The sequence below is a fragment of the Amaranthus tricolor genome, chromosome 13 (genome assembly GCF_026212465.1).
Source record: "Amaranthus tricolor cultivar Red isolate AtriRed21 chromosome 13, ASM2621246v1, whole genome shotgun sequence".
Classification (NCBI taxonomy): Eukaryota; Viridiplantae; Streptophyta; class Magnoliopsida; order Caryophyllales; family Amaranthaceae; genus Amaranthus; species Amaranthus tricolor.
In genome coordinates this window covers 4,371,456-4,393,800 of record NC_080059.1, presented here as the reverse complement: position 1 = coordinate 4,393,800, position 22,345 = coordinate 4,371,456, and the positions used below count along the sequence as shown (strand labels likewise).

Here is a 22,345-nt window from a genome sequence, read left to right as displayed (position 1 = left end):
TAGGAATAAGAATTGGGATTTGGAGTATCAAAAAAAAAAATAGTAGGAGTAATTTCTTGGAAGTCCATTTGTATAGCTTGGTTAATGCGAGTAGTGAGTAAATGAGACGAACTGACATGGCGTATATCCGGAAAGAAAGCATTAAAACATCTTGGAACTTTGGCCTAGATACTAGCCGGAGTATGTTGTAATTATCGAGGTTGGAGTAATTTAATGTAGTGTTTGGAAATAAATATTTCATTTTAAATTATGAATTTTAATTATGAAATTATAAATGAAGAATTTGAAAATGATAAAGTTTGGGTAGTTATTTTTAAATCCTTAATTTTAAGTACTTTGAAAGCAATGATGAAATTTGATTCAAATTCAAATTTAAAAATTTTAATTTACCAAACAATAGATTTGAGCCAATTTTAAATTTTCAAATTAAATCATTGTTCCCAAACATAGCATAAAGGTTTTGACTTTTCACTATAATTATAGTTTCACTTGTCCTTAGCATTTGTTATAAGGATAAAATTTAATCAAATAAAGAAAATAAATAAAAAAAATTAGAAAAAACTATGATTTATGGAAATAAAATAAATATGTGGATACCTGAAAAGATTAATCAAATACTTCATATAAATGATAATCAAAAATATGTGTAAGTCGTGACTATATATATATATATATATATATATATATATATATATATATATATATATATAACTCTCATAAGACTGATTAAAATAAAAAAATTTAACAAAAACAATGGGACATAGTGAAGCTAATTATTTCAAATTATTGGTTATTTCAAAATTAAAAATATAAAGTCTTATATGGATTTAGTTTGTATTATTTCAGTATACACCGACATAAAAGTAACAAATATTTCTCAATAATGGAAAAACTTACTATGTTTCGTACCTTATAAAATTAATGCAATCTAAATAGGGTTGACGAAGTGTGTACAAGATTTTCTCTGAAGTGAGTATAAAAAAATACTAAGATCATTGTTACTGATTTAGATAATGCTGCAGGGCCGCAGGCAATGCTGCAATTCTTTGCATTACTCGGACAATATAATTCTTAGTACCCATCTTGCACACATTACTCGACTGACTGCTTATTCAAATGATGCATGTCTATGTATTTTACATTATCATATAACAAAAATGTTTATTTTTTTATTTTATTTATTATTATTATTATTATTTGGCCTAGTTTCCTTTTCTGCAAGTAGTTGTTCTTTTATGAAAACATTACTGTCACTCATATTCTTTGTATGCACCGTTCCTGCATGTTCGGGGTAAATCGACCGCTTTTCTCTAATTCTCTCCATGAAGGAAGTACGGGTATGAATTGTCCGTCAGCTTTTCTCACTCAGACTCTACTTTCGAGCGGGACATTGTGTACGATGATGATGATGATATAACAAAAATGACTTATTTGATTTCAAATTAAAACGGGGGTGGAGCAAAAATTGATAAATTCTTTGAAGACCTTGTGCGATTTCAAAAATTATGATATTTTCCTAACTACTTTGTATCTTTAAAAACTTAATATATACTACGTAATTAAATATTGAGGCCCTCAATTTTTCAAGGCCCTAAGCGGTCGAATATGTTGAACATACTCAGAACCTCCCTTAAATTAGAAAAAGATCCGGTATAAGAAAAATATGTTTAGTTTTTTCTATATGAAATATTCTAAGCCTAACCAACAAAATATAATGAAAGGAGTATATCTAGAGAACTATTGTAGAAGTCAATTAAATGCCTGGTGAATTATTGTCTAACAAAGAGGAAGGACTTAACAAAGTTGACCTAAATCAAATATTTATATATTTCGGTCATTTAGTCTTTACAAATTAAAATAATTAAGTATTTACAAATAAGAATCAAAGAAAGATAATTTTATTTAGACAAATTAAAATAAAAAATAGATGAAATTGAGTTGGAAATACTAAGTTGACAATCAACTTGTTACTTACCATGTTTTAGCCTCTTGGGAATATGCATGTCCGTTGCCAGGCACTACAACTTTTTCTCCATATATTCTATTTTTTATTTTTAAATAACCACTATTTAAATTTATTATATTTGATTTCTTAGTCTCAATTAAAAATGATTTTAAATGGTTGGGATAGAGTGTTGATATTATATGTTGTAAATATTTTGGTTTCTGGTTTAGCTATAACAAACCCATAATATATAATGTGGTTTTACTCCTTTGTACAATGGTTAATGTAAATAAAACAAAAAAAGAATTCAAAGAATCTTTTTTCTCTCTAAATTTACTTCTCTCTTCTGCAAATGATAGTGTTCATCCATGGAGGTTTTCTAAACCAAAGTTTCATTTATTAATATGGTATTAGCCTAAAACCATGATCCTTTTGTTGCTTCCGCCTCTTTTTTCACCGTTTTCGATTGTTTTTCTGCATTTTTTCTCATTTTTTTTTGAAACCCTTAATCTCCATTTTCATGCCATTTTTCAAGAAATCATGGCCAGTGATTCTTCTACTCTTGATCTTACTCAAAATCCTTCAAGTTTTTACCATCTTCATCCGTCTGATCATGCTGGCTCCAAATTAGTTTCTACTCCATTTGATGGTACCAGTTATAGCTATTGGAGGGCGTTCGATGATTATTAGTTTGACTGCTAAGAATAAAATGTCGTTTGTTGACGGTTTTTTTCCTCAACCACCTTCTGATTCTTCTGACTTCAAGGCATGGATTCGTTGTAATAATATGGTCATTGGTTGGCTCATTGCTTCTATGGATCGGTTAATTGCCATGAGTATCATGTACTATAGCACTACTCATGAGATATTGTATGATCTTGAAGAATGTTTTGGACAGCCTTCTATGGCACAACTTATCTCTCTTGAAGAACTCTCAAGTATCTCTCATCAACCTAATCAACACATTGCTGACTATTTTACCAAGATGAAGACCATTTGGCATGAACTTGACCATCTCAATCCTCTTCCAACATGCACTTGTACTGGTTGTAAATGTTCATTAACTAAACAATTTCTCAAACTCCAGCAAGAACAACATACCATGCATTTCCTTATGCACGTTAATGATGATTTTCGTCAGGTTCATACTAATATTCTTATGATGGAACCTCTACCTATTGTTTCTCAAGCATATCACCTACTACTTCAAGAGCAAAGGCATAAAGAACTTGTCAAACAAGATTCTCATCTACCTACTGATTCAATGGCCTTCGTTTTCGACCGTAGTTCACTTCATTCTCGGTCTACTAAACCTCAAGAACGCCCTCCCACTGCTGGCTCTAAATGTACTTCTCCATACTTCTGTGATCATTGCAAGATTAGTGGACATTCCAAAGGTGCTACAAAATTCATGGTTATCCACCTCCTAACAAATCTGGTAAACGGTTTGCTGCTGTTGCTCACACTATTATTCCTGATGTACATGACAATATAGAGTATAATGGACTTACACCTTCTCGATTTCATCATCTGATCTCTCTCATTGGCAAGCATACTAATCCTTCTCCTGATATTCCTACGTCACTTTCCAATACTCCTAATTTGGAAGGTACTTTTTGGCTCATTTCTAAACATGACTCTAATGGTTGGATAATAGATAGTGGAGCTACTGATCACATATGTCATTCTCTTGAGTAATTTATCAATTTCAAAACTTTCTTTGGCCATAATCATCAAATTACAATACCTGATGGTTGAAAGGTTTGTATTTATATGGTTGAAGACATTCGATTACTTGATGATATTGTCCTCAAAAATGTTCTCTATGTGCCTCATTTTCAATTTAATCTTGCGTCTGTCCAATGACTCTGTACTGATAATGATCTCACTTTATTTTTCACTCATACTCATTGTTTATTTCAGGCCCCTTCGATGAAAAAGCCACTGGTTCTTGGTAGATTTTGTCATGGTTTATATTGCACACCTTCATATATTACTCAATAGCACACTGATGTAGTTACTTCTCCTTCCCAAGAAACACTTGCTACTCAATAATACTTCCAACCCTACTGCCACGCCTGATCTGACCAAGTTATGGCATCTCCGGCTTGGTCACACTTCAAATCGTACTTTACAATTGATGTGTCCTTCCATCGATATTTAGACATTCAAACACTCTATTTGTACTATTTGTCCCAAGGCTAGACAACCTAGGCTTCCTTTTCATTCTAGTTTTATTAAATCAAATGTCGTTTTTCAATTACTTCATGTAGATGTATGAGGATCTTATTTTATGAAAACGTTCAATTCTTGTACCTATTTTCTTACTGTAGTTGACGATTTTACTCGGTGCACATGGATATTTTTAATGAGATGCAAGTCTGAATCTGTTTCTCATATTAGACACTTTCTTGATTTTGTTAGACTCACTTTCACACAAAGGTCCAATTTATTTGATCTGATAATGCTAAAGAACTTAGTGAACCAAGGTATTATTCATCAAAAGAGTTGTGTAGCTACCCTGCCAACAAAATGGTGGTCGTAGAACTCAAACACAAACACCTCTTTGAATCTGCTCGTGCACTATATTCAATCGCATGTCCCTTTACAATTTTGGGGTGATTGTGTTTTAACCTCTTATTACCTTATTAACAGTATGCCACTTTCGGTTCTTAATTTTATTTCTCCGTTTGAGAAATTATATGGTTATGCCCCTAATAATGATCTATCCGCACTTTTGGGTGTTTATGTAACGTTTCCACACTTAAATTTCAACCCCGAGCTGATCCTTGTGTTTTCTTGGGTTATCGTTTCGCTCAAAAAGCCTATAAAGTTTTTAATCTCACCCCAAATAAAACTCCTATTTCCAGAGACATTGTTTTTCATGAGACTTATTTTCCTTTTCAATATGAATTATCTCTTACACCAACCTTTCCTATCTACTTACCTAGTTCTGACCCATTCTTTTACCCTTTTTGTGACATCTCACATCCCGAACATACTCAAGACCAACATCTCTCTTCCCAAGATCACTTTTCCTCTATCCAAGAAATCACATTCCCTACTTTGTCGCATGTTCCTACACCCACCTGTCCTTCCCCTCCTTTTACCCCTACCACTTGTCCTTTTCCTCCTTCCACATATACTCCCAACCATCCTATCCCGCATACTCCTACATTTGCTTTATCCCAGAATACTACAAATTCATCTTTAATTGTTGATTTAACTTCATTTAACCCTTTTCAAGTATCAACAATTCCCACTTTTACTACTAACTCCTCTCCACCTATTCGACATTCCCACAGAAACCATAAACCACCTTCTTACCTACAAGATTATATTTGTAACACCTCTTCCACACATTGGTGCAATCTTGCTTCTTTTGACCAACTTTCCACTTCTCATAAAAGTCTACTTGCTTCTAATTCTTCACATAAATAGCCTAAAAATTATCATGCAGCCGTTAATGATCCTTTATGGGTCCAAGTCATGAAATATGAACTTTATGCTTTTGACACAAATAATACATGGGACCTTGTTCTCTTGCCCCCTGGTAAAAACCTATTGTTTGTAAATGGGTTTACAAGATCAAACTCAAATCTGATGGTACTCTTGAATGCTACAAAGCCCGGTTGGTTGCCAAGAGGTATAATCAGGAATATGGCATTTGACTATCATGAAACTTTCTCTCCTGTTATTAAGATGTCTACCATTCGTTTCATTCTCTTATTGTTGCCTCGAAAAAATGGCCTTTGTTTTAATTGGATGTAAATAATGCTTTTTTGCATGGTGACCTCAATGAAGAAGTTTATATGACCACTCCTCCTGGCCTCCAATGTTTTCCCAACTGGGTTTGTAGACTTAAAAAGTCTCTTTATGGTCTCAAGCAGGCTTCTCGACAATGGTTTACTGAGCTCACTTTAGAGCTAAAACAGCAGGGTTTTAAACAATCTTAATATGATCACTCTGTTTATTAGATGTCATCATGCTTCCATTACTCTTGTTGTTGTGTATGTTGATGATAACATCCTTACCAGTGACCACCTTTCAACTATCAATACTCTTAAACAACATCTTAATTAAAGTCTTCGGTATCAAAGACTTGGGTCATTTGCATTTTTTCCTTGGGATTGAAATTGGTTATATTCCAGAAGGCATTACTAAGAATCAACACAAATTTACTCAGGAATTACTTCGAGACAGTGGTATTACTGTCTTTAAACCTACCGTCACCCATTACCTATCAACCTTAAACTTCAGCAAGATACCTCTACACCATTTTTAGACCCAAAGCTGTATCGCTCTCTTGTTGGCAAGCTTAATTTTCTCACTCATACCCGCACCGATTTAGCTTATACCGTTCAAACACTCAGTCAATATATGCAACATTCTTCTAACGCTTATTTTCAAGCTCTGCAATATACTCTTAATTATGTACATCACACTGCTAGGCAAGGTATCTTTCTCCATGCTGCTAACCATTTGTCCTTGCAAGCCTTTTCGGATTCCGATTGGGGAGCTTGCGTTGATACTCGACGCTCTGTCACTGGTTATCTTCTTTTAGGGAAATCACCTATCAGTTGGAAGTCTAAGAAGCAATCTACTGTTTCCAAATCATCGTCCGAAGCTGAATATCGTGCCATGTCCTCTGCTGCTTCTGAAATTATTACCCGGACTGTTGGTCTACTTGAGGAATTAGGTATTACTGCTTTACGTCCTGTTACACTACATTGTGAAAATCATTCAGTTCTCAATATTGCTCATAATCCAGTCCTACATGACCACACCAAAAATATTGAAATCGACTGCCACTTTACTCGGGAGAAAGTCATGAAAGGTCTCCTACAACTCACTTACTTGCCTACTACATCTCAGCTCGCTAATGCCTTCACCAAGATCCTCCCTTTGAGCCAATTTCGAACTTTGTTGTCCAAGCTTGGCATGTTTCAACCACCCCACGCTTTAGGGGGATGTTGATATTATATGTTGTAAATATTTTAGTTTCTGTTTTAGCAATAACAAACCCATAGTATATAATATGGGTTTACTCCTTTGTAACAAGAATTTAGAGAATCTTTTCTCTCTTTAAATTTACTTCTCTCTTCTGTAAATGGTAGTGTTCATCCATAAAGATTTTCTAAACCAAAAGCTTCATTCATTAACATTGAGAATATTATGGAGTAAATTTAAAAAATGTTTTTTATATTTGTGAAAGGTGCTAGCAATCTAGAGTACTGCCCATGTCGTCAAAACATATGTTTTGCAGGAACTGCAATGTGAGTTTCTTTGTAAAAATCATTCCAAAAACTAATGGCTGATCATACTGATGCATTCTTTAGTCAGTTACCAGCTGCATGGCAAGTGCAGCATTCAAATATCAACTCTTTGAATACTAAAGTCCAAAACGAAGAATTTACCATGCAAGACAAATACACAACAAACCAATTTTTTTTTTTTTTTATTTTTATTTTTATTATCACTTTCTTCTTGAGCGGTATATTCTGCTCATAAAACCAATAGCAAGGGCGGAGTAAAAATTGAAAAAAATTCTAAAGGCTATGTGCAATTTTAAAAATCATGATATTTTTCGAACAACTTTATATCTTTAAACAATAAATATATACTACGTAATTCAATATTGAAGTCCCAATTTTTCTGGGCCCTATGCGATCGAACATGTTAAAAATATAACCAAAATCCTTTAAAGTCTTTCTACGTTTTTTTATATCCAAAATCCATTCACTTTGTAAAATGTTAAATATGAGTCTATAACCTATAATTAATATAGAAAAATTTAAGAGTGAAATAAATACACATTAATCTAAAGCGCATGTTTATTTTACAAATTTTTTTGAAAACTTAAAGCATAAAAATATAGATTAATAGTATTAACAATGTGGTGATTAATGTGATTTAATATCCTTAATCATGGTTTAATATATAGTATTTTAAGAAAGGGCTAAATGGTAATTTTGAACATATGGTGTAAGGCTTAAAAGGAAGAAGTCTCATTTTAAGACAAAAGCAAAGCCAAGTCGGCTTTCCCCCTGGCCAAAGGGAAGTCGGCTCGGCGGTGAAGGCTGGAAGATTTTCTTGATTTGTTTAAGGTTTTCTTGTTTTGCCTTAGGATCATTTGTTACTGTTAAACTCTATAAACTATAAATAGGGCTAAACACATAGAATTCATTGTTAGCTTTCATTCCCTCATTCTCTCTTTACATATTTCACTCTCTACTCTCTACTCTCTACTCTCTATTCTCTTCTTTCTCAATTGTAATCATCATCAAGTGTACATCTCTATTGGAAAACTTGTTAAAGGAGAAATAAGACATCTAGTGTAGGATAGTGGACGTAGACCAATTAAGAGTGAACTACTTAAATCTTGGTGAACTTTTGATTGTGTTCTTATTTGCTTATTAATTGTTTTTCTTGGGTTGCACATGTACAATTCTGTTTTGAGTGTTTGTGTGAGACGTGTTCTTGAAATCAAGCCTTAGATCCTTAGGCGTATTAGTGGTTAATTTGTTCAATCAACTAGGGTAAAAAATCCTAATTCTCACTACCAACACAAAAAATTAATTTCTTTCTCTTTATTTGTAATTATGAATAAATTAATAATTGATTAATGAGGATACTAAACCATAATAAACCTTAAAAATAATTGAGTGAAAACGATGAATAAAATTAAACTAAAACTGTCAACCAGCTTTATATATAAATATAACTCTACAATTAAAATTAATGGAAATTGTCATTTTTATATTTGCTACTTGTTGGACAAAAGACCCATGCCTATTTTAGTAGACTTTTCCTCACGTCATTTATTATATCAAGACATAATCATGTGCACCTAGCGAACAACTTTGGTATTTACCTAATAATATCGTACCAATCATACAAATTTTGAAATTCATGATTAATGAATTATGATGATCATGAATTGAAGTCTATAGTCTACATGACTTAATTTTATAGTCCCTCTTAACTTATCAATCAACACTATTTTGCATTTTAGTTTATTTTGTAATTTTATTACAAAGATCATATTTTCTTTTTTCATTGTCATAGTTATCTACAAATTTATTCTTTCTTCATGTTAGCCATTTAATTTTATTATCTATTTGTTTTTTTATGTTCTCTAGCTTAATTTCCTTTCTACTAATTTTAACTCATAAAATAATAGTAATGCTAATTGAAAGGGGCAACAAAAATATCACTTTACTCCTTTTTCCATTTAATTAGCTTTATTTGCCGATCGCACAATAATTGAAGAGTTGGATATAATGAAATATTTGGAAATACAAGAGAATATATAGATTATTAATGGTTGGGTCCATTGTTATTTGAAACGTGATTATAGTCTACAAATCTGAAATTTGCGATCTAAAAACAGACAAGTAATTAAATCATAGTTATGACCGTAACACATTTCCTCCGTTTCTTTTTGTTTGTTCACTTTAGATTTGTTAGAAAAGAACAAAACCGAATAAAACTACCTCTCAAATTATGGTAAAAGAGAATGTACATTACTTAAGAAAAACAAAAACCGAGGAAGGAGGGATATATATACAATATTGACAAAAGAAGACTAAGGGTAAAGAAGGAATTTATGTGATATGTTCAATGGTATATGTAGTATTCTTAACACCCCCCCTCAATCTAGGTTGAGATATCATGCCAAGATTGGTCATAAGGTTGTTGAATTGGTGTGAGGGAAGAATTTTGGTGAATATGTCAGCTATTTGAGAAGAAGTTGGAAGATAGGTGAGTTGGATGAGACCTTCCATGACCTTTTCGTGTGTGAAATGACAATCTATAGCAATGTGTTTGGTTCTTTCATGGAACACTAGGTTTTTTGCTATGTAGATTGCAGATTGATTATCACAATGGAGAGTGACTAGTTGAAGGACAGGGAAGCCAAGATCTTTGAGAAGACGAACCATCCATGTGATTTCAGCTGCAGCATTGGCCATGGCTTTGTATTCAGCCTCTGCAGATGATCTTGATACGGTTGCTTGTTTCTTGGATTTCCGTGAAATGGGAGATTTGCCAAGTTCTAGAACATATCCAGAAACAGATTTCCTTGAATCAGGGCATGATGCCCAATCAGAATCACAGAAGGCTTGTAGGGTGAGTTTTTCAGCGCCATTCATGAGGATACCTTGTGCAGAGGTATGAGCAACGTAGCCTAGAATGTGATGAAGAGCCTGGAGATGAGTGTCTCTGGGATGTTGCATGAACTGGCTTAGGTGTTGAACAGAGTATGCCAGGTCAGGTCTAGTATTAGTGAGAAAATTCAACTTTCCCACCATGCTTCTATAATAGAGGGGATCAGCAAGGAGAGTGCCTTCAAAGGAGCTTAACTTCATATTTTGTGGTAGAGGAGTAACAGCAGTCTTGAATTCAGTCAACTCACTTGCTTGGAGGATGTCCTTAGTGTATTTATGTTGAGTCAGAATGATGCCTTGAGGAACATAGGACACTTCAATGCCAAGGAAGTAATGTAATCTTCCTAAATCCTTGATGTTGAAGACATTATGTAGATGATCTTTAAGCTGAGTGATGATTGTTTGGTCATTACCTGTGAGTATAATGTCATCAACATAAACAGCAACTATAGTTAGGGAAGAAGCAGTGTTTTGAATAAACAAAGAATAATCATTTCTTGATTGTCTAAAACCTTGGAGAAGTAATTCATTGTGAAGTTTAGCAAACCATTGTCTTGATGATTGTTTTAAACCATATATAGATTTGTGTAATTGGCATACTTTGTTAAGGGGATTAGGAATACCTGGTGGGAGTTTCATATAGACTTCCTCATGAAGTTCACCATGTAAAAAGGCATTATTGACATCTAATTGATAGAGGGACCAACCTTTAGTAGCAGCAACAGCAATTAGAGTTCTTATGGTTGATAGTTTGACAACAGGAGAAAATGTCTCATCATAGTCCACACCATGTGTTTGTGTGTAACCTCTTGCAACTAACCTGGCTTTGAAGCGTTCAATGTCTCCATCAGCTTTAACTTTGATTTTATAGACCCATTTACATCCTATGGGCTTCTTACCTGGTGGAAGATCAACTAATGACCAAGTATTGTTTATTTTTAGGGCTGTGATTTCATCATTCATGGCCTGTATCCACCTGCTGTCTGTACATGCTTGTTTGTATGATGTGGGTTCAGGAATGTGTGATGTAGCATAAACAATAGACTTACTGTTTGTAGGTATGTTGTCCAAAGTAACCAAATTACACCAATGTTGATCAGAAATGTCAGAAATCATATTGGAACATACATAATCATTTAAATAAGATGGGGGGTGGGAGATTCTTGTGGATGTTCTGGGAGGAATGGGAGCATTGCAGGCAATAGGTTGTTGTTCATGTTGTTGAGCAGGGCTAGTAGGGAGGATATTGGGAGAACTTGAATTGGGTGTTTGTAAGGGAGGAATGGAAAGGGTTGGATAAGGGTCATCAGTGATGTTGTTAAGGGATTGAAAGTTTGATGTTTCAGCAGGGAGGAAGAATTGAAAAGGTTTCTGAGGATTGTTGGTGCTGGATTGATTATGGTAAGGGAAATGTTTTTCATGGAAGATTACATCTCTGCTAACAAATATTTTATTGTTGAGTAAGTTCAAAACCTTGTAGCCTTTTTGTGTTAAAGAATATCCCAAGAAAACACAAGCATTAGCCCTGGGATCAAATTTTGATCTGTGGACTTTAGATGTAGAAACATAACATAAACAACCAAAAGTTCTAAGATGATCAAGCACAGGAGGGGATTGATGTAATAATTCATAAGGGGATTTATGTTTAAGAACAGATAGAGGCATTCTATTGATAAGATATGTAGCACACATTAATGAGTCTCCCCAATAGGTGGGAGGAAGGTTGGCCTGAAAAGATAAGGCTCTTGCAGTGTTTAATAAGTGTCTGTGTTTACGTTCAACAACACCATTTTGTTGTGGAGTATCAGTGCAGCTAGTATGGTGAGTAATTCTTTTTTTATAAAAAAATTCTTTAAAGGGACCTTCACATAATTCTTTGGCATTATCTGTTCTGATAATGTGAACATTGCTGTTAAATTGATTTTCAATGTATGCAATAAATTTATGTATGACATGAATAGAATCAGATTTATGTTGAAGTAAGTGAATCCATGTATATCTTGTAAAATCATCAACTATAGTAATGAAAAAAGTACATTTGCTTGGGGTAGCATGTTTGTAAGGTCCCCATACATCAATATGAAGTAAATGAAAAGGTTTAGTACTTTTTATTTCACTTGTAGGAAAAGGTAATCTGCATTGTTTGGATGCAGGGCATATTTGGCATATAGTATCAATGTATTTTGGTTGATCCTTAAAGAAAGGAAGAACATGTGAAAGCTTGGAAAAAGGTAGGTGACCCAGCCTTAAGTGCCATAGTTTAGCTTGTTGTGTGTAGATGCTTGAATGAGAAGTGACAGTGCCAGCAGAAGAAATGGGAAGGGTGGACTGTTGAAAATCACTGGAGAAATCTTCTTTTGCATAATAAAGTTCAGATTTCAATTTACCAAGAACTATCTTCTTGGGAAGGGTAGGACCCTGTAAGAAACAATTTTGATTATTAAAAGTGATGGTACAATTCAGATTGTGGCAAAGTTTGTGAACAGAAATAAGGTTGAATTGAAAGTCTGGAACATATAAAACATCTTGTAGGTGAAGAGTGTTGGTTAAGGAAATAGTGCCAATGTGGGTGACTTGTATTTTTTTTCCATTAGGGATGGTAATGAATGTGTGTTGATTTTCAATATTTTTGTATGTGTGAAACATTTGGAGGTTGGAACAAAAATGATCAGTAGCTCCACTATCAATAATCCAATCATTATCAGTATGAGATAAGAGACAAATGGTACCTGCAAGGAAGGCATTGTGTTGATTTTGATCTGAATCGTTATGTGTTGTTGAATGAGCTTCAGAATGTTGTTTGTTAATGAGGCTGAGAAGTTGTGAGTATTGTTCTTTGGTGAAATGAGTATGTACCATATCATCAGTCCTTGTAGGAGAAGGTACCTCATCTTGTATTTGTAGTTGGGAATGATGTGCAAACTTTGCTGACTTTGAGACCTATGCTCTTTAGGGTATCCATGAAGCTTATAACATCTATCAATAGTGTGTCCAATACAGTGGTAATGATCACAATGTAAAGTAGAATTCCTTGTAGAGACTCCTTTGTATTTATTCAATATTCCTTTATTTGGGATGTATCTACCTTTGTTGGTATATGATGTATTTGATGGAATATGTGGAGGTAGAAATCTGTCAGCAGCAAAGGCAAGGGGTTCAGAATGAGGTTTATGCTGGGTGATAGAGGTATGGTGTTGCTCTTGTAGAACCATTTTGTATGCTTCTGTAATGGTGGGCAGAGGGTTCATCATGATGATATTGCTTCGAATTTGTCTGTATTCATCTTTTAATTTCATCAAGAATTGCATAAGACGTTGTTCTTGAAGAACCTTAAGAAATTTTGATGTTAGGTTGCATGTACAACGGAGGCATTCACAAGTTGGCAAAGGGCTGACCTCATCTAATTCATCCCAAAGAACTTTGATTTTTGCATAGAAAACAGCTATATCATCATTGTCTTGCTGTATATTGGCTATTTCTTCTTGGATTGCAAAAAGTTGTGTGGAACTAGTATGTCCATATCGTTCTTCAAGATTTTGCCACATTTCTTGAGCAGTCTTGAAAAAGAAGACACTTTTGGCAATGATAGGACTCAAAGATTTGAGAATCCATCCTCTGATCATGTCATTACATCGAATCCATGCTTGATATGTAGGAGCAGTGGGCGATGGTTTGTGAGAGGAGCCATCAACAAAACACATTTTATTTTTTGTAGAAAGACCAATGATCATAGAAGATTTTCAGGTGATAAAATTTTGCCCTTCAAATTTTTCAGATACGAAAGATTGAGCAGTAGTGTCAGATGGATGAATATAGAAAACGGTGCTAGGATCAGTAGTGAGATCTAGGGTTCGAGAATTGAAATTGTTGGATGTGAAATCGTTTATAGAATCAGTAGACATGATGATGAAGGAAAGGGAAAAAAGGGGAAAAACGAAGAACAACAGATAACAACGTCAAATCGAAATTAAAAGAAAATCAGATGAAGCAACTTCAAATCTAAAAAAATTAGGGTTGATAAAAAATTAAGAACGAAACGAAGATGAAGGGAAACAGATTTGACAAGCAAAAAGAAAGAAAATCGAAACCGACAAGAATAAAAATCAAAACCAAAGATAACAGATAACAGATATCAAAACCAAAACCAAGATGAAGAAAAAACTAGAGAAAGAAAGAAAAAAAATCAAGAATCATAAAAGACGAAGATGGAAAGAAGTAAAAGAATTAAAATCAGAAACTTTCCTGATGAAGAAGAAAACAGATGGAATTGAAGAGGAACAGCAATGTTGATGAAAACTGACAGAGCTAATGGAAGCAGCAGTGGCGAAGGGATATAAAATTGAAATTGGAGATCGTTCCAGCTGATACCATGTTAGAAAAGAACAAAACCGAATAAAACTACCTCTCAAATTATGATAAAAGAGAATGTACATTACTAAGAAAAACAAAAACCGAGGAAGGAGGGATATATATACAATATTGACAAAAGAAGACTAAGGGTAAAGAAGGAATTTATGTGATATGTTCAATGGTATATGTAGTATTCTTAACAAGATTTGTCCACTTTAAGAGAGAGAAATTCAAATTAGATTTTGGAAGTATATATTGTAGATAAGATATATTTATGTGAGATCTTGTTAGATTTGTCTTGATGTAAAGTTTTTTAATATATAATTTCTTATGATGAGTATTTAGAGATATTAAGGCGTAAAATTTGCTAAAAAATGCGTGCAAAAGGTAAAGTGGACAAATAAAAGAGAACGAAGGGAGTATACATTAAGACGAATTTAATGAGATCTCAAATGATCAATACATTATTTCTTCAATATATTTCTCAAAAATCGTAGTCAAAGTTCTCTCTTTAAAGTGAAATATTCTAAATGAGAAAACCATTAGAGAATGGAGGGAGCACTATCTTTGACTAATTTTCATCACATAACTAATTATTGTAAGTTTTTCTATTTCAATCTAAAAAATGAAGTCAAAGAAACTATCATTCACAAATTTAAGCTCTGAAAATGAATAATTATGATTAGGTAATATATACTATACTCCCTTCTATTCATAGAAAATGTGACATTTGGGTTTTACACCAAAATCAAAGAAGGATGGAGAACCACTTAAAAGTTGGTAGAAAACTCTCTTTTTTCATAAAGAGTATTGATATTTATGTGTTATTGTATTGTTGCAGTAAGGGTAAAAGTGTAAAATAATGACAAAAATAGAAATGAGTCATTTTAAGTGAATTGGTCCAATAAAAAAATATTTCATTCTCTATGAATAGGAGGGAGTATAATTAAACATTTTTAATTTTATTTGTAGGATCTTCCGATCCCTTGATTTGATCACACTGCTTCGATCTAATCCATGTGAATTTTGATCTTGATAGCTTTGGTAGGGTCATCACAAATTTAGAAATTTTGCAAATTTATTAGGATAGACTAAAATAAAAATGAGACAAATTTATTGAGATAAAAAAGTATATTATGTCTATTTATCCAAGGGATACTTCATATTTTATTTTTAATAGATAGATAGTCATATATATTTATTAATCTTTAATAGATAGTCATAATATTAATAGACCAAAAGCAACAAAAAATAAATAAATAAATAAATGAGACACTTTTGTTTGGGTGGAGGTAGTACAAATGTATCATATATGAGCGTACCCAATTGTCAAAATAATATTTTTTATATGACACGATCTCACTATAAAATACGCATTCATATATAGGTTAAATAACCCAACACATACAATAGCCTATGAAGAAATGGGCAGACTAATGTTGTATACCCTTTTCATACTCATATCTAAACCCACTTCAAATTTTCATACCCGCAACTTGCTCACAAATCATGGTATGTAAAATTTTCATCAGCCCGTCCATCTTGTATGAGATAGTCTTACAATAAGACGAACTCATATAATTAGTTCATTATTGATCACTTTAAAATTATAAGTGATCACTTTAATACACTAAATGTACATGGGTCAATCCAATAAAGATAATCTCATCATCTCATTTAAGAATTTGTGAATTTTTATATCCATATCTAGCCACCTAGGTATACATTCAAACACACCGACCAACTATGTATAACCATCATGAATATGGATATACCCACTTTCTACCCACCACACATCCAGTCAATGTTCACAATTGCATTTTCTTACAAATTTCATTGTATATTTAACTTTACTTAACCATACAATTTAATAAGATAAAATTAATATCTTCAATATTTAAAATTTTTAATTGATATAAAGTAATCATACAAACTAATAATTTTGATGTAAATTAACAAATGGCAGTTTAACAAAATGTTATCATGTGTAATTTTTTATTGGTTGAATATTTATTAGTAGAGATTTTACATTGTTTGAAATTTATTGTCTAACATAGTTTCACACAGATTGAAGGACAATTGACTATAATTTTTGCAATAAAAAAAACTTGCACTTTGAAATTTTTATTGCCATTTGTATTTCCTTTCTTACTGATTGAGATTCGAGACAAATTTACCTTAATTATTTTGTTGATTAATATTTACTGGATGAGACAAATTTACATAAATTGATTGATAATTGATAAACACTTGCATTAATTAAAATCATTTTATAATATACTAAATAACATAACAAATCACAAAATAATTTGCATAGAATCTTCAAAATAATTATAATAAAATAAACAACAGTATAATTTGCTTGAAGTCTTAGAAAAATATTATTAGCATTTCAAAACACAAAAGCTTTGATTATCTTAAACAAAATTTTAATTTTGTAGTATAATTAATTTTCAGTTTTAATAGATGATTGCCATATTTGTTCCTAATTATTGTTTGAGGCAAAATTGTATTTATTGGATAACAATTATTTATTGGCTGAGACAAATGTGCAGAGATTGTTTTTCTGATTGATATAATAAATAATATTGAATTTGAGAAATTTATATTTATTGGGTAACAATTATTTATTGGCTGAGACAAAATTGTATTTAAAGAAAATTTATATTTATTTAGATGAAACGAATCACTAAACAAAATCGTTGTTTTATAGATTTCACCGTACCTTTAATGATTTCTATTTTAATAGCAAAAGAAATAAAAAGAATAATTCGTACAATAAAGAGAGGACAATACTAGCACCAACAAACGAAATTATTGATAAAGTCAACGAACATATATTATCATTTTTTTCCTGAAGCGCGGAGGACGTATTTGAGTTTGGATTAAATCAATTATATATATTACACTTTAAATTAAAAAATTAAATTTATAAGATTAACATATATTTTTGTCGTTGTTTTGAAAATCTAATTTTTTATAAATATTTACATTAAGAAATCCGTATATTACGATACGACAATTATAAAGTGTGACAAGTGAATATATGTGGTTAATACCTCATACGGTCGTACCCACCGTCAACCTTCACCGTTTGACAAGTGTATGTGGCGAAATCGGGTCGTCTAAAAGAAGCGAGTGAATACAATAACGCGTACGGTTCAAGTGTGAAAGAGGGGAAAACTAAGAAAAGAGGACATAAAAGAGAGAGAAAAAGCTTCATAGGGTCGAAAATGGTGCAGCGTTTGACTTATAATAAACGGCATAACTATGCCACCAAATCCAACCAACATCGCATCGTCAAAACTCCTGCTACTCTCCTTTTTTCTTCTTCTAACTATTCTTTCTCATTTTTCTTTTGTAATTAATTAAGTCATTTTTTACTAATCAAAGCTTAATCCTTTGAAATTAATCACATTTTCTTTGTGGATATTTTGAACTCAATTCTGGGTTTTGATTATAATGGCCGTTTATTTTAATGTTATAAGGAGGAAAGTTGGTTTACCAGAGCACCAAGAAGAGAGCAAGTGTTTCAAAGTTCCCTGTCACTGGAAAAAGAATACAAGGAGTATGTTTACTTTCTTGTGTTTTATTATTTATATTTAGAATGTCATTTTTTGATTTTATTTTCATGTATGTTGTTAGTTGTATAATACATTTTTGAATTATGATAATTATTTTGCAATCTACATTTTATGCTTGCCAATTGAAGTGATAAGATAATTGCATTGCATTGCTCTTTGGATGTAAATGGATTTTTTGTTAGTGAGGTTAAATTGATGGATTTAGTCTTGGATAGAGTGGTGATAAAATAATTGTCTATATTTTACAATGATATCAATGTTTTGAGGGTGAATAGTATTGCTTGTGTTTGTTAATGACATTGTTGCTTTGTTGAATTGACGAATTGTGTTGCTTGATTAGTAGCAGCTACTATCCACTCACTACTTTTCACATACCACCCTGTAACTACATCATTAACCCTCTCCCATGCCTTTTGATTAGATTTGTAGAACTTACCCATGGATACTTCCTTCTGCCGCCCACAAAATCAACTTTGTTCTTGATTGATAAGGGTATCGTAATGGTCCTTGTTTTTTGAATTTGAAAACCTAAGTAATGAATTCCACCTCTTCGTACTATTGGAGTGGTGAAGATAGTGAACATTGGTTCGGTTAGAAGTGGGATTAAGATGAGTAACACTAACACCATTAGAGGCTTGGTTCACCATTTTTTCAAGAACAGAAAACCGAAGAGAATGGCAAAAAGAGAAAAACGATGATTAACTTTCAATCCTGAAAGAAAAGATAAGGACGAGGTGTTTGATACCATGTAGAAACAAGTCATATGACTGACATGTGCAGCAAAACACAGTGCAAATGTAAAAATTTACACAATGGTTAGAGTGAAACACTTTTTTTGCTGCATTATGATTCTTACACTTAATTATGTGGCTAGCACAATTGTGGATTATATAGAAGAGAAAAGTTGAAAACAAATCTTTACTAGTACAAGATATACTAACAGATTACAACCTGTCTAAAGCATTAACAACTTGCTCAACCACCTATTCACCTATGAATGATTTGGCATACCGAGTGACATTCTACATGAATTGGCATCCTCAGTATGTATTCTAAGGTGCATTATTTTGGATATATGATGTTGAAGTACGGAATTTTCATGATTTTGGTATTAATAACGCTTTCTTTGAATTTATGTTAAACTATGTCTGTTCGTTTTGGTTGACAGTCTTGAGCTGTAGTTGGTTTATGATGAATGTTGTGCCAATTTTTTCACCTTGTCGCAGAATGTACTCCTGAGAATTATATTGTGTCCGGACAGCAATGTTAAAGGATTCATTGTGGAATGGAAATAAAGTGAAGGGACATATGAGAACTAAACTTGAGTTTTCTTTCCTAATACTGAATTTTTTAAAAGATTTTGTTAAACATGGGAATTAAATTGGATTCCTTGTTTCTCTAGCCTTAGTTTAACCCTAAATTGATGTTGGATAAGAGATACAAGCCCTCCTGTATTTCCTAACTCTTCTAATTTTCAACCTAAAAAGCTAGTGCTAGTGACTATCTTATCCCATCTCCAATACTTAACACTCATTTGAATCTTTTGTTCAGGCTCAATCGCTCCAATACAAACGTTTATTATTGATTCCTCTGTAGCGAGTGTTATCCTATGATCCTGTTCTTTTTCCAGCAAATCCTTACTGCACAATATTAAGAACTGTTTTTTTAAGCTGGTGTTTATAGATCTTTTATTAGACATAGGTTCAACAAAATAATACATTTTGTAGGTGATATTAGGGAAATTAGATGTTTCTAAATTTGAATGAGTTTGCATGTTTGTTTTATGCTTAGTTTGATGATATGTGCATAATCTTTTTGTAAATGCATTACATGGACTGTATATTGTATTTTATTTGGCATTATTTTTTTTACAGATTCCTCATTTGAGGCCCACAGAGTACAAGAGAAGCAGGTTACCTAGGAACAGGCGCACTGTCAATTGTCCTTATGGAGATGTTCTAGCTGGCGGTGCTGTGCGTGAAAGGTTTGCTCCTACCTCTCTTTGTATTGTTTTCTACTTTCTACATCATTATTCTGTGCCTTTTCTGATGCGAACTTCTTGTGCCTTTTCCCTCCTCAGAATCATCCGCGTTTTCTTGGTTGAAGAGCATAAGATTGTGAAGAAGGTATTGAAGATTCAAAAGGCAAAGGAAAAGCAGTCTTCAAAGTAAAATGTCTATGAAAGCATATTTTTTTGGTCGTAGTTTATTCAGATTAAATTTACTTTCACTGGCAGATGATGACTTAGGAAGAATCTTTTAAGGTATGCACTTGTGTTTACTACTGCGAGGTACTTGTTTGCATCTTAAATGGATGAGTTTTGTTTTCCTGTTTACGACCCTTCTGCAATATTGATCATATGAAAACATATACTTAGTCTGGTATGATTTTGTCTTGAACATATTCATTTCATGAAGTTTATACTTTTTTGTCCTATGGTATGTTTCAAAAGTCCAATAACAAAAAAGTTCCAAAAGTTAATTGAGCAAAGCTTTTATAATTTACGAACAGTTGTAAAGTACTAGCAATTAACATTACATAAACTTGTTTTGGCGTTATTTCTTTATTGGCGCATGGTTGACCCGAAGTTAGATTTTATGACCTCGCTCCTCTCTAATAGAGTTGCTATCAGTTGAAGAGGAGGAATACTTCTAATGTCGAGCCATGCGATGGTCTATGTCCACAAGGACAGTCATGAGTAACAGTGGTTCAGGTTGTTAGGTGCTGAGAAAACCATGTGTAGGTGGATGGTGCAATTTAGTGGAGGGAAGACTTGCTAAGCATTTAAAATATCTCAGTCACAAGACACTACACTACAACTCAAAAACCTAGCGTCCTAGCGATAGTCACATTTCCGATAAGTCATCAATAATGCCCAAGTCTTGAATGCATCTTGTACCAATCCAAGAAATTACATTTGACTATTTAAGACTAATAAAAGTCTCTCATTAACACTTTGTTTGCACAATGTAAGGCCTTAAATAAAATTTAAATAAGGTAACTGTCGTCAGTAGTGTTATTTGAGGAATGCTGTCAGTGAGTACGAAGAGGACACCGATGAGGGGACCTGATGACAAGCCGAGTTAGCCTCTATACAATGCTAGCAGCATCACTACAACATCACTGTTCTGAGAAGTTTCGGACACAACTCGCTGTCCTGGAACATCACTATGACAAATATTTGCTATGGTTAGGTGCATAGTTTGTGTCACATGCTCCTTTACGATCAATACTTTGTGTTAATTATCATATGCAATAATCCCACCAACGACTATGCAATGGCCCTCCTTTAAACCCCACGATTTAGTATCTCTTGACTTGGCAATCTAAGGAAGTAAACATATGCACAAAGATATGTCACCAATCAATTTATTGAGATGATAAGGATACATACACTTGGAATTAATAAGATAAGACGAGGTTATTTTCAGAGTATTGCAAATTGACCGGCTAATTTCTTGGTCGGGTATCCCTCGATAATTATTGTTTGTCTTGATAAATTTGTTAAATCTTTCTCTCGTTGACATGAACTTGTATTATCTGTCCTCAAACTCAATCTTTCTCTAAATTTATTTTCTTTTATTTTTGGAAAAATTACCCTGAATAATACGAACTTTCACTGATTTTCCTACAATAATACGAACTTTCAATTAACCATGAATTATACGAACTTTGATACATATTTCCCGCTGGCATACCATTTTACCTGTTATCGGTAAACTTACTCATTCCTTTAAAATTTTTTTTTGGCTGATAAAACTAAGTAAGAAAAATTACCCTGAATAATACGAACTTTCACTGATTTTTCTACAATAATACGAACTTTCAATTAATTATGAATAAAATACGAACTTTGATACATATTTCCCGTTAGCATAATGAAGAAATGGGGAATTTACCGTTTCTCCAGGTAAAGAACCGGTCAAGTATGCTAACGAGAAATATGTATTAAAGTTCGTATTATTCACGGTTAATTGAAAGTTCGTATTATTGTAGGAAAATCAGTGAAAGTTCGTATTATTCAGGGTAATTTTTCCTTTATTTTTTCATTTCTCTTCAACTTAACAAAATAGTTTAAATATGTTACGAGGGTGGTGTCTTAATAGAGCTCCATGACTTTTCTTCTACCAATTACTTCCTTACCCCATCACTTTTGCTGCATTTTTATTTTTAGTCAGTTTAATAGAGTTTGATATATATATATATATATATATATATATATATATATATATATATATATATATATATATATATATATATATATATATATATATATATATATATATACTCCACTCTTT

At 32.7% G+C, this 22,345-nt stretch overlaps 1 protein-coding gene across 1 annotated transcript; it reads left to right on the top strand.

Moving 5' to 3' along the window:
- The first annotated feature begins 14,837 nt into the window (after window positions 1–14,837).
- LOC130798738 (60S ribosomal protein L34-like) lies at window positions 14,838–20,481 on the top strand. Its single transcript, XM_057661838.1, has 4 exons — window positions 14,838–14,850; window positions 17,952–18,031; window positions 19,922–20,031; window positions 20,128–20,481. The coding sequence occupies exons 1-4, from the start codon at window positions 14,838–14,840 to the stop codon at window positions 20,216–20,218; spliced, it is 294 nt and encodes a 97-aa protein (XP_057517821.1). The 3' UTR covers window positions 20,219–20,481.
- Window positions 20,482–22,345: the final 1,864 nt, after the last annotated feature.